Below are 15,256 nucleotides of genomic sequence, written 5' to 3' on the forward strand. Positions count from 1 at the left end.
ATTATGTTTTAGTACTCAAATCGCGCTGAAACTTCGTAAATACAAAGACAACGACATCAGGTAACAATATTTACACTTTACTGATAACTCTTAACTCTAACCGCTTCTAGTTCATTTATTTCATCTAAGTTTCGTTTCCCACACAAACTCTTTATTTCCCATACAAACTCTCATATTACACTTGGGCCACCTGTGGCTGAAGCTGACAGAGTTTCGTGACATCCTATTATGTTTTAACTGTCTTTTTATACTGGATCTACAAAATGAAATACAGCTGCTATCAAGACTCTTTTGTTATTAATGGCTGGCTTGTTTATTGGGTTTTGGTTGAGAAATGCACCGCTCGAGAAAAAAAAATCGGAAATCATCGTTATCTAAAATAAGTTACTGCTAGTAAGCTTACTTCGTCTTGCTGGATGCTTAAGAAGGTTGAAACGTCTTAAGTGATTCTGGCCTTACTTGATGTGTTTCCTACCTGCATCTCCACCGGTAAGCTTGAGTGATTATATTGCACATGATGTTTTTTTTTTTATTATTATTATTTTAATTTCTGGTTTCATGAAGTCTGGCATTGTTTATGCCGTCATTTTACGCACTTCTGTAAGATTTAGGATTATGATCTCACCTAGTACAGAACTTAAAAAGTCTTTAGACATTTTCTGACCGTGACTTCAAAGAAAACGTTCTGAAGAATAGTTTAATTATCCTATATTGGTTGTAAAAAGAAAGCTTTGAACCATACGAGGTTGAGACAGGAGGTCAAACCTCCTATTCTCCAGTACCTTGCATTCCGCTCCTTTTTTCTTGGCTTCGCCTTCGAAATATTCAGCATTGCTGTGTAGTTTCCTCTATCCCTCTCTTACTTCCCGCCCGTTTAGACCTTCCATCTCCCTTTTTTTCCCTTTCCGCCTTCCGTACCCCTTCTTTTCCCCCACCCCATTATCCCGGGCTCCTAAACCGCTGCCGTTCACCACGGTATGATTAATACTTGTTAGAGGTCCCAACCCTTGGTTGTGCTGCTTAATCATAAGGTTGAAGGGGGTATGTCATGGCCATTCAAACTTTGTCTAGTCAAAGCTGAGCTAAAATTGTAACTAAGTATTCTGTCATATTTTCGGTATCTCAATTATCAGAACTGTAAAAGAAACACGTCAAATGATTTTCATCGAAAGGCACATTTGCTATGATTTGTTTATGCTCAAATTTTAACAACACAGGAGTAAACTGAAAAAAAGTTTGCCAATTTTTTTTTTTTCAATTTGGAATCCGTTTAAATCATGGCCATTAAAAGCCAAAGCCATTCACCTAAAGTCGAGGTATATTACTAAAGTAATTTTGAATAAAACTGAGACATTATTTCATTTTTCCCCCTGTTATTCCAATGTGTCTTTAAGGTTTTAACATAATGCGAAAAAAATCGAGACATAGCTCCTTTAACTATGAACTCAAGTGAGGTAAAATACCTCAACTTCGTCAGGTGAGAAGTAACGGGCTCCAGCCAGGATTGTATAACGGTCTGTAACGTTATTTGGAAGAGAGTAAGAGCTGCCAAAATTAGTGTAGGAATTAGTATTCTGATTGGCATTATCAGCAATGTAGATGTCATACTCCCTACCAAATGTTGGACCGTAACTTGACCCACGGTAAATTGCAAATGATGTATTCGTCACCATGCTCTTAAATGGTGCAAACCCTTCTTTATCCAGGAGAGAGAAGATAAACGATTTGGAAGTCGAACCGTATCCATGCAGGAACGCTGAAAAGCAATAACAAAAGGAAACGTGACGTAACCCCCTTTAGAATATTAAACAATTATTCCACGACTGCGCGTTGGATATTTAGCCTGTTCCATTTTTTTTAATTTAATTTTTGGGATCATTAACTTAAATAAAAAATACAAGGATAAAACACTTTTCATTGTACGCTTCTCACAGTCATACATGTGCGCGTTTATGTAACTATATAATAACTTAACAATATTAAGCACACAATTATCCGCCGCCTACCATTGGTTTCACAAAGGTGTTGAAGACTGCTGGAACATGGACGATCATTCCATTTTCCGGCAGGAGGAAACATATGTGTGCAGTCCTCATTACCTCCATGGTCGTTCGGTTCTCCAGGATGCCAGTGAGTATATGTCGCTCTTGATCCATCAACCCACAACCAACGTGAATGGACCTTGGGGTCCCTCCGCAAACCAATCCATACATTTTGTGATACTTTCGAGACAAGTGTTTGTTCGGCTTTTGATGTCACCATGGCGAGCTTAGACCCCTTAGCTTCACAGGCAGATTTTGCAGCGGTCCAGCTCAAACCCTTTGACGAGAATTGGTAGCAGGAACCTTGTAGATGAATCCAGTTATCAGGACAAATCCCTACAAGTTTGGAAAGTCAAAAGTAAACGTGGTGATGGGTCAATTTATCCTACCACTTTCTTTCTTGCTGAAGTAAACAGATCAGGACCGTCACATTGGTTATTTTCATTGATTCAACTGACGATGGAGGTAGGAAGAAGGGAAGACATTTTTCTGGTATTTGTAGCACTAGATTAGAAGAGTACAGTGACTATAGACCATAAACCACAATACAAACGCACTATACAAGCGGCGTGTCTTATTCTCAATTTCAGTAACTAAAAGGACGTTTTTCTTACTCCAAGGAATATCAGTGTATCCTCCAAACACGTACTGATCTTTTTTGATGATTGTAATCGTGTGACGTTTCCCATCGCATTTGTTGTGAAAGGTAGTGCCAGCCCAGCCATGAGTGGAGGCCTGCCAACAAAGAGCCCAGTTGCTGTTATTCCCAATCGCAGGCGAAAGAAATTGTGTTACCACATTTGAGATAACATCTAAAGGTAAAACAGAAAATAAGAATTGGTTTCACACTAGTTTATATCGGGGTGGAGTCCTCATTCAGGCAAGCTGCATTCAGGCGAAACATGGCAAAGACGTGTGGCAACTTTTCCAGGGATAAAATTACTTTTTTAAGTATGCGCAGGCTGCCAAAAGACGCCCATCAACGAGATCGTGATAACCTTGTTTATATGAGCACTTAAGGAAGAAAATCAATTTCAGAGCAAAGAATGCACATAATTCTGCCGGTGCAGGACCATGATATAAAATTGACGGTACGCACTTTCAAATAAGCATTTAGTCAAAGAGAAAGCTGTTAGGAATTTTACCCAGACCTGAATCCTTAACTTGTGACGTTTTCCTTACAAACCAAACAAAATAAGACAGTTATTCTGAAGATAAGCTTAGATAAGCTAGGAAAACTTGGAATGGAAAAGTTAAAGGCAGACAGGAAACATATGCTGACCTTCCACATTCGTAACGACTCAACAATTATTACTAACACGTAAGCAAGATTTGGGCTTAATAAAAGTTAAACTGTGATCAGGCGGTCCTTTAAAAGACGTAACTTAGTTGTTTGTGTTGCGTAAACACCTTTTAATAGTGGACAGACAGGTGCAAAACGTGCAACATCGCTATTCAACTCGCTTTGTACATGTAGCAATGTTGTGCCTGTTTTACCATAACTTCAAAGGATTCGCGTCAACCTCTACAGAGTAAGATGAAATGCAATCAGTTGGTAAGAAACCCTCAGCAAGGCACGAAGACAGAAGGGTCGTGAGAAGGCGTCGTGATTTAATACATTATCTTATCGGCGCTAAGTCGGGATAACACGCTAAACAGTGTACGTAGACGGAACTTAACTTCAGGCACAGCTCAGTTGTGATTATCTTAAACAATTGCTTTCTAACCACAACACCTAAAAACGGAAAGAATAGACCATTTCCGAGTTCAAAAATATCTAGTTTTCAAAACGAGGCTTAGTGCAAAACCTCTCTTGTGAAAATGAGTTTTACTTGCATAAGAATAAGAAATCGTTTTCATGACAATGGCTTCGTACTTAGCCTCACGAGGCTTGGGACAACTCCGAAAATGGACTATTTATACATGTCGATGACAACCTGTCAAATACAACCAACTGGTTCATTTTTTTTCCATGAGTTACACATGATATATCCACACTTATAATTTTCAGCTCTATTTATCACTCCTTTTTCCCACCTATTTCACATCGCTTCCCAGCAAATCCAGCTGGACAACTGCAGTTGAATCCGTTGGCTCTGTCAGTGCAAGTTCCGTTGTTGAGACAAGGGTTGCTCTTACACACGTCTATGTCTGTAACACAATAATATCGGAAGACGCTTTAAAAAAGGACACTCGTTTATGATAGAGGATAAGCAATGGAAAATTTCAGCTTAAAGACTAATCTAACCACTTTCACATCGATTCCCGACAAATCCTGGGGGGCAATTGCAGCTGAATGAATTGATTCGGTCAGTACATGTTCCGTTGTTTAAACAGGGACTGCTCTTACACTCGTCTATATAAGCGGGAGACATGATCAAAGCAAATTGTATACTCAGCCTGTGTAGCACATTAATTCATTAATATGAATCGAACAGCAAAACAGGGGCAGCAAAACTAGAGCAAAACGACAAAAAGTATTTCTTAGTATTGCTTACTCTTTTCGCAGTTTCGTCCCGTGAATCCTTCCACGCAGATACACGTATATCCATTTTCCTGGTACAAGGGAATGCATTTGCCAGTGTTCTTACAGGGCGAACTGTCACAAGAAGACTGTAGAAAGAAAGGCATGTTAGACCCCTTATCGCGAGTCCTGATTAAGGCCGCCCCTTCTCAGCTTAACGTGATGATTCGGTCAAGCGCTCTGAGCAGTCATTGAATTTTTTGTCCTTCAGAGTGAGCACTTATTCGAGGCTGGGTGCTCTATGAATTTTCACTATTTTCAGCAAGAAGCAAGTTTATTTTTCCAAAATATACTAATAAAATAAAGTAGAGCAAAAAATAAAAAAAAAAGATTAATGAATAAATAATAAAAATAATAATGATGATGATGATGATGATTACGATGATAATGCTGCTGCTGCTGCTGCTGCTGATGATGATAGGGCACAAGGGTATTTATTACAATTTTTATTGCGACATTCTCCATCTAGGTAGGTAGGCAGGTAGGTAGGTAGGTAGGTAGGTAGGTGGGTAGATTCTTTATTTAAAACTCGGTAAAATCTTCAGTAATAATAGAGTAAAAATCTAATTACAATTAATTAGACTAAAAACTATCGACATACTGTTTTACAAGACTGCCGAGTGAGAGTCCGACGACTCAAATAGATGATTGATTTGCTTTTTAAAATTGCTGACTGATTTGATTTCTCTCACATTTTCGGGTAAAGAGTTCACAACAAAGCACCGCTGTAACTGAAACTTCGTTTCAAGTAGTTAGTACGCGGCTTGGGCAACGTCAATTTATGAAAGGAATTGCGCAAATCATAGTCTGTGCTTCGCTCGTGAAATAGGTTCTGCAAGTACACTGGAGCTTGTTCATTTAGAGATTTAAACATCATTATTGCTTTATGCTTCTTTCTCCTTATAACTAATTTGTCCCATTTGAGTATATCAAGAAGCAGGCTCGAGCTAGTCCCATAGTTGGCCTTTAAAATTACTCTAGCTGCACGGTTTTGTAACTTTTGTAATTTGTCACTCAGTTGATCACTTAAGCCATCCCAAACGAGGCTACAGTAATCAAAGTGAGGTTGAATTAAGGAGTTATAGACTAGTACCGTAGTAGATTGGGAGATAAGGGGCCTGATACGTCTAAGGGCACCTATAGCCGAAGTTACCTTCTTACACAATTCGTTAACATGATTAGACCAGGAAAAAAGCCGATTGTCGATAATGAGACCTAATGATTTTGCGTGATCAACATTGCTGATAACTTGGTCTTCTAGTTTGATGTTTATTTCGTTATGGCTTTCCGCAAGAAGCTTCTGGCGAGAGCCAATAACCATAAACTCGGTTTTTGCAACATGAAGACTAAGCTTATTGGCTTTTAGCCAACAGTGAAGGTTCAGTAGTTCTAAGTTAGTCTCTTGTTTAAGGTCAGCTAGAGAGGAACCAGAAATGGTAATAGTTGTATCATCTGCGAACATTTTAGCGCATGCTGTATTAAGGCAGTTTGAAAGATCGTTTATATAGATTAAGAAGCACAAAGGACCGAGAATACTACCCTGTGGGACTCCGCATCTTAGTTCGCTTGCACTGGACAATACGCCATTAACATAACATTTCTGGCTCCTGTTACCTAGGTAGGAGGCAAAGAATCGTAGGGAACCCAGATCAAGTCCATAGTTTGCGAGTTTACGTAACAAAATTGCATGGTCAATGGTGTCAAAAGCCTTTTTAAGGTCGATATATACCACACCATTTAAAAGGCCGTTATCTTTAAGCAATAGACCACACTTTCTATGGGTTTACCGGCGTGATAACCCACGCGGGATGTTGGGAGAACACGAGAAAAGCTTGTAAATCACGAGCCGAAGGCGAGTGATTTACAAACTTTTCGAGTGTTCTCCCAGCATCCCGCGTGGGTTATCACGCCGGTAAACCCATAGAAAGTGTGGTCTATTGCTTTTATAAAATAACTTTTAGTAGGATGGAGTATTTTAGGTAAAAAATATGGTTCTAGTACCGTGATCAAGTCACGTCTTCTCTCTAAAGTCATCATAAGCCAATCATGACTCACGATTTAATAGCGTTGAACTTTCTCAAAACTCAGTTCACTCAAACAACAAACAGCAGCACTTCAAAACACGAGTTTTTGCACTCATTACATGATAACTTATGAAAGCTGTTTTACAAGAAAAGTCAACACATATTCATGCGAACGTACAATGAAAGAATACGTTCATGGTTTGTTTACTACAGAAGTAGGAATTAATTGAACATCAGACTGTACGCAGCTGTATCTTGTTGAGTCGATCCGTAAGAATTTCGTTGTTACAGACGGAACTGGCAGCTATTGTAATAGAGGACTTCATTCACTTTTAACAACCCGCAGTGGTTTAAGATCTGTTTTCTGGACTTTATTATGATCAAGAAATGCTGCGGTAACGGCGTGGCTGCATTTGCGAAGTTGTCGCATTTAACTTTATATGCACGTACAGCGACCGATGGAAATATGTCAGTGGTGGAGAAAGGTTTCTTTGCCGTAGCCACATATTGGCGTTAATATTTGTCGATTTGTGAAGTGAGGTGGTTTGAGGTAGGTTATGGCATCGATATCACCGAATAATTTGTGCAAACGTTGGAAAAAACCAGCCCGTAGAGCTGTGGCGAGTGTTTGAATGAACATTAACGGAGTTACGCGCGGCATTTTGATTTAAATAACTCCTGCAATCGATGTTCACTGAACGACTGAAAACAATCGGCACAGCGATTAAAATTACAAGAGAGACTACTAACAATCAATAAAAGAAATATAATTCGGTGAAACATATACAGAGACAACAATTTTCATTCAGGAAGACAAGTATTAAAGTGTCCCTAAAAATCCTGAGTCTTCAAGCTTCAAGCTTAAGTTTATGTTTTAAGCCGGCTTCCCGAGTTCGAAGACGAACTCGAGGCAAGAAAATAAAATCGCTGAAAGCTTTCTTTTCCGGCCAGAATTATAACTAAATATTCTTTGGAACGTTTTCTTTCTATTTGCGGTGAGAAACTGTCTAAAGGCTTTTTAAAGTTCTGTAAGCTTATATCAAACCTGATACTCGGTCAGATCATCGTCTCAAATCTTACAAACGTGCATAAACTACGCTTGACTTCATTAAATTAGATACGAAAAACAAACATCAAATACAATAATTTCTCTGGCTTACCATTCGAGATGCAGCTCCTGAAAGGTATCAAGAAAAGCCAGTATCGCTTCAGACTTTGCAATCCTCTTACGCATCAAGCAAGGTGAAAATGAAAACGATGCCATCCGAAATCGGATTTCCGGCTTTGACAAGCGACGTACGTATTCCTCAACCAAAAACCCAATAAACAAACTAGCCATGAATAACAGAAGACTCCTGATAGCAGCTGAATTTCATTTTGCAGATCCAGTGGAAAAAGACAGTTAAAAACATCACAAGTTGACACAAAACTCTGTCAGCTTCAGCTGTCAAAGTAAACAAGATTCAAGATGCTGCATAACTTTTCCGCATGAACTCACCTGTCAAATTTTGACCAATCAGAGCATAAAAATTGGACGTAGAGCGTGACCAACGCGTGACCATGGTGAGAAAAGTCAAAAGCAACTGTCTTCCCTGCCGGTAACAGCTGGCTGAATTTTCGCGTCCGAGGTCAGTTTGCAATCAAAATTTTAATTGTGTAGCACATAAACACAACATATTTCATATGAATTTAAAAAAAATTGAACTTGAGCCTGCGATCACTTAAAAAATAGTAACTTGTCAGCGGATAGCTTCAAAAAAATACGTGACATCGATGGGTCGACACCTGAGCCCGCGATACGGTCAAGTGATACTGGTCAGCGGGTACCCTGTTTTGACAGCTGTCAATTGATCAAAACATTGATGTCCAATATGTGTGCATTATCAGTTTAACTAGTATGAGATTGAACATTGTTCGCGATCTAGTAAAACAATTAACTGGTCAGCGGACAGCTTCCAGATAAATCACGTCACCTCGATGAGTTGACACATGAGCCCGCGATATGGTCATGGGATACTGTTCAGTGGCTATCCTGTTTTGACAGCTGTCAATTGACCATATTGTGAATGTCCTATACTAAAATCCTATATTAAAGATGTGGACTTGCAAAGACACGCCTGAGACACCCCTCCCTTCCTTTTGATAGTCTCCCCTACCCCACCCGTACAATCTGTAGACGCGTACGTACGTACGCTCGGTCAATCACGTGACAACCAAACGAAAAGAGGTTGACCGTATTCCATGAGTATGGGGCTCTGTCCCACGCGCGCTTCGCGCGCGCGGGAGCCCCGCTACTAGTGTTAACAACGCAAATAATCTTTTCCCATACACTACTAACAAAAAAAATAGTTCTTCTATTCCTGCCCCCGTCTTTTGATGACTTTTATTTGGTGAACAAAGATATTCGTGACATTTTTTAAGTATACTGATTTTGTTGCGAAGTAATATCATTTTATTTTGTTACCTCTCACGCAACGCACGGCAACTGAACGGATAAGAAAACGGATAATGAAAAAGAGAAAGGATTGAATTGCTTATAACCATAAATAAATAAATAAGCGGAAGAAGAACGATATTCAAATTCAGTACAACACAAGCGAAAATTATAAAGCTGGAAATAAATTGAATGAATTTCATGCAACAAGTTACGGTTTCCTTGTTCACACAATTAGCAAAATTGCTTTTCTAGGCAGGACAATAAGAGTTTACAATTATATTTACAACTAGAAATACGTTTTCGCAAAAATCTTGCGAAGCTAACGGGTTCAGCAGTGAGAATAAACAGTAAAAAGCCAAAGGGTAAAAAAACGATGAAAGAAAAAAAAAAAAAGGGAATAGTGGCGTCGGGGTTTGAACCCAGTTGCACCCCAACTTCCTCCAGGGAAAAAGTGCGGCCCCTGACCACTTGGCCATGCGACCAAAGGGCCGATTTTTCTATCGAAATTAATAGCGTTTAAGTATTTTCTTCTGCCATTCACACTGTTTGAAGCTTATGGAGATGTATTTATCATGAATTCAAAGATATATTTGAGGAAAAATAGCTCAAACGAGTATTTCGAAAAAAATTCGCATTTTTCCGTGTTTATTCACTCTCGGGCTTTATATAGGCCGCTCGATTAACGGACTGGTCTTCTTCTTCGCTGCTTTCGCTGAAGTTTAGGTCACCGTTCTTTCGGTGTTAAACTTCCAAGGCAAGGATTTCCAGCCACTTGTCCAGTTGGGCACTGTTGCGTTTGCACCCCGCTGTTATTTAGACTACGAGAAGTCCCCCATTTTTCCTCAGGGATGATAGAGCGAGCGAAACGCGAGCGCGCGTGAAAATTTCCCCACGCGAGAAAAGGCTACACGCGGCGGGGAGAGAGAAAAATGTTGCGCGCGCGACAAAATTATAAACTCGCTCCGCGAGAAATATATTGTTATAAGAAATAACACACAAACACTCACACACACAAATAGCAAAGAAAGAAAACAAGGGAAAAGAACAATGAAAGAAAAGAAAGAAAACTCACCATAATTTAACCGACAATTAAGTAAACTATAAATAAGAGAAAACACTATAAACAGGAGAAAGAGAATTCTTAAAATATTATGGTAATAGAGCTAAATAACTGTGAAGGTAAAGATGACAGGAAAGAGAAAAGTTCAATGAGGCGGGGGACTTCAACATAGTCATCTTCAGACTGCAGGAAGTCTTCAAGTAAACTCTCGATCACTATCCGATATTCGGCTTAGTAGATTTATTGAGGGTGGAACTGAGTTCCAAATCTTAACACGATACGCAAAAAAACAACAACAACAACAACAAAAAAAAAACACGTAGAAAACATTCAAGAAATGGAAGCGAAATAAAGAAAGTTACGGAGCACCAAGATTCACTTCCATTGTGCTCAGCTCCCGTCAAATACACAGATATATAATACTTCAAAAAGCGTAGAACAGTATAAACATATAAAACAAAATGAAACATTAGCCACTGAACCTCCCATCACTCAAAGTCCTCTATCGTCATATAAAATAGTCAAGATTGGCCTCTTAACGTTAAGTGCGGCAACCATTGGTTTCAAATACACCATTAAAGGCTGGTGTCAAGAATACAGTGGTTGCCTCTTCCTAAACCCGCCCCGCTGTCTCCCGCCCCTTAAATAGATTTGTTAACTCTCCGTTACAGTACATTTGAACCTAACATAGACGCCAGGGTAAGCCAGGGAACGTGCAAATATTGGTTCTGGACCTGGCAACGACAGAACGCGAAATAAAATTAAACGTTGCCACAATTATCGATTAGTGCTTTTAATTCCAATCCGATATAATGAGGCTCGACCAACAATCGAGTGCAAATTCTAAGATAAAGATTAACACATTTCCTTGTAGAGATAAGACTTATTGAACAGTCAAAGCCAGTACCTTTCCTTGTTGTGGTTGGTCTTCAAAGCAGGTGGCAAAATTACCACCAGTAAACACCATATACATCAGTGTTATTTTCGTTGATGTGAAATTCTATTAAAATCTATTTTCTCTTTAGATTATCAGATCACTATAAGGCAGAAAGGTAGAGAGAGTAAAGAACACCATCAAGTAAGAGCTACGGTGTTGATGTGAAGCTATATTCTCAAAAGTAATTAAAGAAATGTACAAGGATGTCATTTAGAGAATTTCCATGTTGACTTAGTTATAAACAGTTTATCTCAAAATTATATTGCAAACAACAAATTAGAGCGTGAGGAAATACGCGGAGTTATTTTGTGAATGACGCGAGCGAAATTGAAATCGTAATAAAACAGTTCTCATGCCTGTCGTTTGATTTTCTTTCTACGTGTATGAAAAATTTGAATCTGGTAAATTGAAATGTTACCTTGCGTATGCGGGAAACTTGTAGAATACAAAAAAAAAGAACGTAGGCAGATTTAGCAAGAGACCGCAACTTTGAGCCACACACATCGACCTGATTCTAGATGCGAAATTGCTGATTTCGCCATTTTTATGGAGCAATTCGGAGAGGAAATAAGCCCACAAGGAATACATGACCCTGATGAAAACTCAGCTGAAACCAAAGATAAAGATTCAAAGAAAGATAAGATGAACTCAACTCTAGCTGGGAATTGCCCAAAACCAGTTTCAAAACGTTTGCATTTTATGTCCTTGTTCGGACCTGGACCGCCGACTGGAGAGTCTTTCACATCGGTTCACTTAGTTTATCTCATAGTCTTCCTCGTTCTCATTGCATCGTCGTATGTTTTATTCCTTCCAGCGATAAAAACCGTATTAGCGGAGAGATTCTTTTGTTTGTCTACCTCAAATGAAACATGGATAAAGAACTGTCAGATGATGCTGCCATACTCATTTATTTACAGAGTGTACTTCGCTTGCACGACCTTCTTTGCAGTTCTCTGTGTGTTGTTTCTTGCCTGCCCGACAAGCAGTTCTCTCCGGGACACATTTAATTCGGGTTTCTGGATTCCAAAACTTGCATTTCTCATCTTATTTGTACTTTGCGCGTTGATGATTCCACGAGGTGGGTTTGGATTGATATGCATGTATTTTGGAATGGCAGGTTCTTTTCTTTACACTTTAATACAGTTTGTATTTCTCATAGACGCAGGCAGGGGGTGGAATGTATTCCTTATGGGCAAGACGCAGGAATCAACACCGAAGTTCTGGCACTTCTTCCGGTTATTATCAGCAGGCTTAATGTATCTGGCATCAGCGACTGTAGTTGTGTTTCTTTTTGTACTCTATAGCAAGCATGACAGTTGCAAGACAAATGTGCTGTTGTTAACAGGGATAGTTTCCCTCTGCTTGCTTTCCATTTTGATTTCAATCACTTTGGACTCGTGGGCAGACCGTTTGTTGGAAACAAGTTTCGTGACAATGTACGCAACATACTCCACCTACTCATCGATAAGATTTGGAGAGACTGAATGCTCTGCAGAGAGAGAATACGCGGTCAAAACTGGTACAGAGCCAGATTTAAATTTTTACACGATAGTGAACGTGATAATAGCTTTCTCTTTGCTTGTTTTCGCGTGCTTGCGAAAGCCTCAAGTTCATTACACCAAGTTTGGACGGTGTGTAGTCTCAAACGGCAAGACATCACACACCACTGAAATAAGCGAAAACTCTTCAGACGCTACAGGAGTTTACAACTCTTCGCTTGTGTATTTCGTTTTCTCCCTGTTCCTGCTACACAATATGATGACTATTACGAACTGGTACAATCCTAGAGAAAACATTTATGGCGAGTTCACTGCTAACTGGATAGCACTGACATTGAAGACATTAAGCAGTCTTATTGTAATACTTCTGTACATTTGGAATCTAATAGCATCGAGTTTATTTCCTGAACAAGACGTGAACTCTATACAGGGAATGCTGAAGTCATTGGGTATGTTCACATGCAGATCACTCTATATCTTGTTCATTCAGCCATGTCCATCGTGGAACCAATCAAAATCGACTAGGTTTATCTATACTTTCTTCCTACTGGTGGGAACAGCAGCTTCGTGCGTCATGTACCTTCCCGGGGTTCGTCGCGTACTGGAGAGTAACCCTTACTTTTGCAGCAAACTCACAAGGATGGGCAACTGCCTGAGCATGGACCCGGCTTATTTGGCAGTGTATAGGATCTGTTTTTCCATGGCGGCTTTCTTTCTGTTGTTTTCTGTCATTCTTTATTCAGTACGGACTTACAGCGATCCGCGAGCTTTAATTCACAACGGCCTTTGGATAGTTAAATTTGGCCTGTTTTTTGGTCTTGTGTTATTCACATTTTTCATTCCTATGGAATTCAGCAGAGTTTGGATGTACTTCGGGCTTGTTGGCACCTTTTTCTTCATTGTCATTCAACTATTTTTGTTAGTGGACTTCACTCGTCTTTGGAATAAGACATGGGCTCGCAAAATGGAAGAATCTGGAAATAAATTCTGGTTTTACTCGGTCTTCATTTCCACGTTAGCCTTGTACGTTCTTTCAGCAACATCCATCGTATGTTTTTACGTATTTTTCGCAGCTTCAAGGAAATGCACCACCAACAAAATGTTCGTGAGCATAAACCTTGTCTTGTGCGCTGTAGCTGGCATTATATCAATCCACCCAAAGGTGCAAGACGGCGGTTTGTTACAGTCCTCTGTAGTGACAGCATTTGCAATGTACTTGACGTGGTCAGCATTATCGTACAACCCAAACGAGAAGTGTAACCCTGTCGCGACCTTCATCTCTGAGGCAGACATGAGACCAACTCTGAACATCCAAGCTTCGCTAGACCTGTTAATTCTGGTAATTACCATTATATATTTCAGCGTACGGATATCAACGCTGACGGACACGCTACGGAAGCTAGGAGCAACGACAGTTAGGTTGATCGTTGGACTTCGCCGTCGCAAAGTGAAAGACAGCGAAGATTCGGACGCTGAGGGGGAGAAGAACACTTACGTAGCAACAGATGAAACTAGCCATCTTGCACAATTTGAATTAACAGATGAAAAGGTTACTTATAGTTACTCCTTCTTCCATTTAGTGTATTTTGTTGCCGCTCTTCATGTCACCATGGTGTTAACTAACTGGTATTCGCCAAAAGATGGCTCGAATATAAAGCTCTCCATTGCCTGGGCTGTCATGAGCATAAAGATGACTTCTAGCGCGATGTGCCTTCTGCTTTATATTTGGAGTTTAGCGGTTCCAATTTTACTCTACAATAACAAACCTTGTTAATCTCTCACACTTTTATAACTACAGTTTTACTGCCGAATAACTGCAGTAACTGAGGAAGAAGAAATTAATGCTCCCAACCCATGAAAATATCAAACAAGACAACAACAACAGATCTGTGGGAGAAAAGGGGGAAGGGGATAAGTGCTCGAGTTGCCAATTGGAATCTTACAGGATGACACAGGTCAGGTGGTTGGGAACGAGAGGACTCACCCAATAAGAACATTATCACGCAACAACAACACAACAACCAGGCTGAAGAGAAGTCCTAATCCTCTCTGTGGGGTCCTGATCCCCAGGCCCTGAGAGGTGGTAATCCTTTCCCTCCTTTCCACGAGTCCACCAAGTCCCCAGGCTACAGAGAGGTCCTAATCCTCTCTCTGGGATCCTATTTCCCAGGCCCCCTGGGGACAAACACAACAAGAAAGGTTAGCTCCTTGTTACCATGGTAACAAGGCTGTCTGGGGGGCCCATTTTGCCACAATAGCTGAGCATGTGAGTCTATGGGGCAAACGGACGACCTGTATGGAGCACTTCATCCCCTTCCTGCGGTTTATTTACTTAAAAAGACAAACAATGAGAAATGTTGTTCTAAGTCTGTTGAACTAACCGATCAGTCGTCATAGGCTGTTGCAGCTAAAAGCAAAGAACAAAATGTTTGGATTAACTGATGCTACATATGTAGGATTGAAAAAAGCGCTCAGTGAGTTAACATAGTCCAAGTGTCGAAAACAGCACTATGCTTGAAACAGTAACAGTTATATCTGTAGCAATACAGTTGATAATATTCTAGTTAGAAAATTACCCTGCTCACAGAGAGCCAAACAATAACAGTAACAATAAATTATAAGAATGTCTCAATGAGCAAACATACCGCTCAAGTCCAACAGCACTGGGCTGGATAATTATAACCTCTGTAACAATAAAGATATGGGCTCTCGACATAGCAGTAATTATTGATA

General features: G+C 39.9%; 2 protein-coding genes across 2 annotated transcripts; one reads left to right on the plus strand and one right to left on the minus strand.

Moving 5' to 3' along the window:
- Positions 1 to 1,445: 1,445 nt before the first annotated feature.
- LOC140944388 (uncharacterized) lies at positions 1,446 to 4,673 on the minus strand. The gene is made up of 5 exons (XM_073393539.1): positions 4,541 to 4,673; positions 4,080 to 4,193; positions 2,657 to 2,854; positions 2,007 to 2,378; positions 1,446 to 1,756 (listed from the first exon to the last, which is right to left on the minus strand). Exons 1-5 carry the CDS (start codon positions 4,671 to 4,673, stop codon positions 1,446 to 1,448), a joined length of 1,128 nt encoding a protein of 375 aa, XP_073249640.1.
- Positions 4,674 to 11,595: 6,922 nt separating this feature from the next.
- On the plus strand, positions 11,596 to 14,642 carry LOC140943616 (uncharacterized). The gene has a single exon (XM_073392733.1). It carries the CDS (start codon positions 11,667 to 11,669, stop codon positions 14,295 to 14,297), a length of 2,631 nt encoding a protein of 876 aa, XP_073248834.1. The 5' UTR covers positions 11,596 to 11,666; the 3' UTR covers positions 14,298 to 14,642.
- The last annotated feature ends 614 nt before the right edge of the window (positions 14,643 to 15,256 follow it).

This window comes from Porites lutea, chromosome 7, assembly GCF_958299795.1.
Source record: "Porites lutea chromosome 7, jaPorLute2.1, whole genome shotgun sequence".
Lineage (NCBI taxonomy): Eukaryota > Metazoa > Cnidaria > Anthozoa > Scleractinia > Poritidae > Porites > Porites lutea.

Bases quoted from the DNA above. Each gene is read 5' to 3' on its own strand.
- LOC140944388 (XM_073393539.1), bottom strand. From the start codon at position 4,673: ATGCCTTTCTTTCTACAGTCTTCTTGTGACAGTTCGCCCTGTAAGAAC. The intron at 4,194-4,540 runs GTAAGCAATACT...ATTGTGTTACAG, and splicing joins GGGACGAAACTGCGAAAAGA to ACATAGACGTGTGTAAGAGC. The intron at 2,379-2,656 runs GTAAGAAAAACG...CCAAACTTGTAG, and splicing joins ATACACTGATATTCCTTGGA to GGATTTGTCCTGATAACTGG.
- LOC140943616 (XM_073392733.1), top strand. From the start codon at position 11,667: ATGAACTCAACTCTAGCTGGGAATTGCCCAAAACCAGTTTCAAAACGT.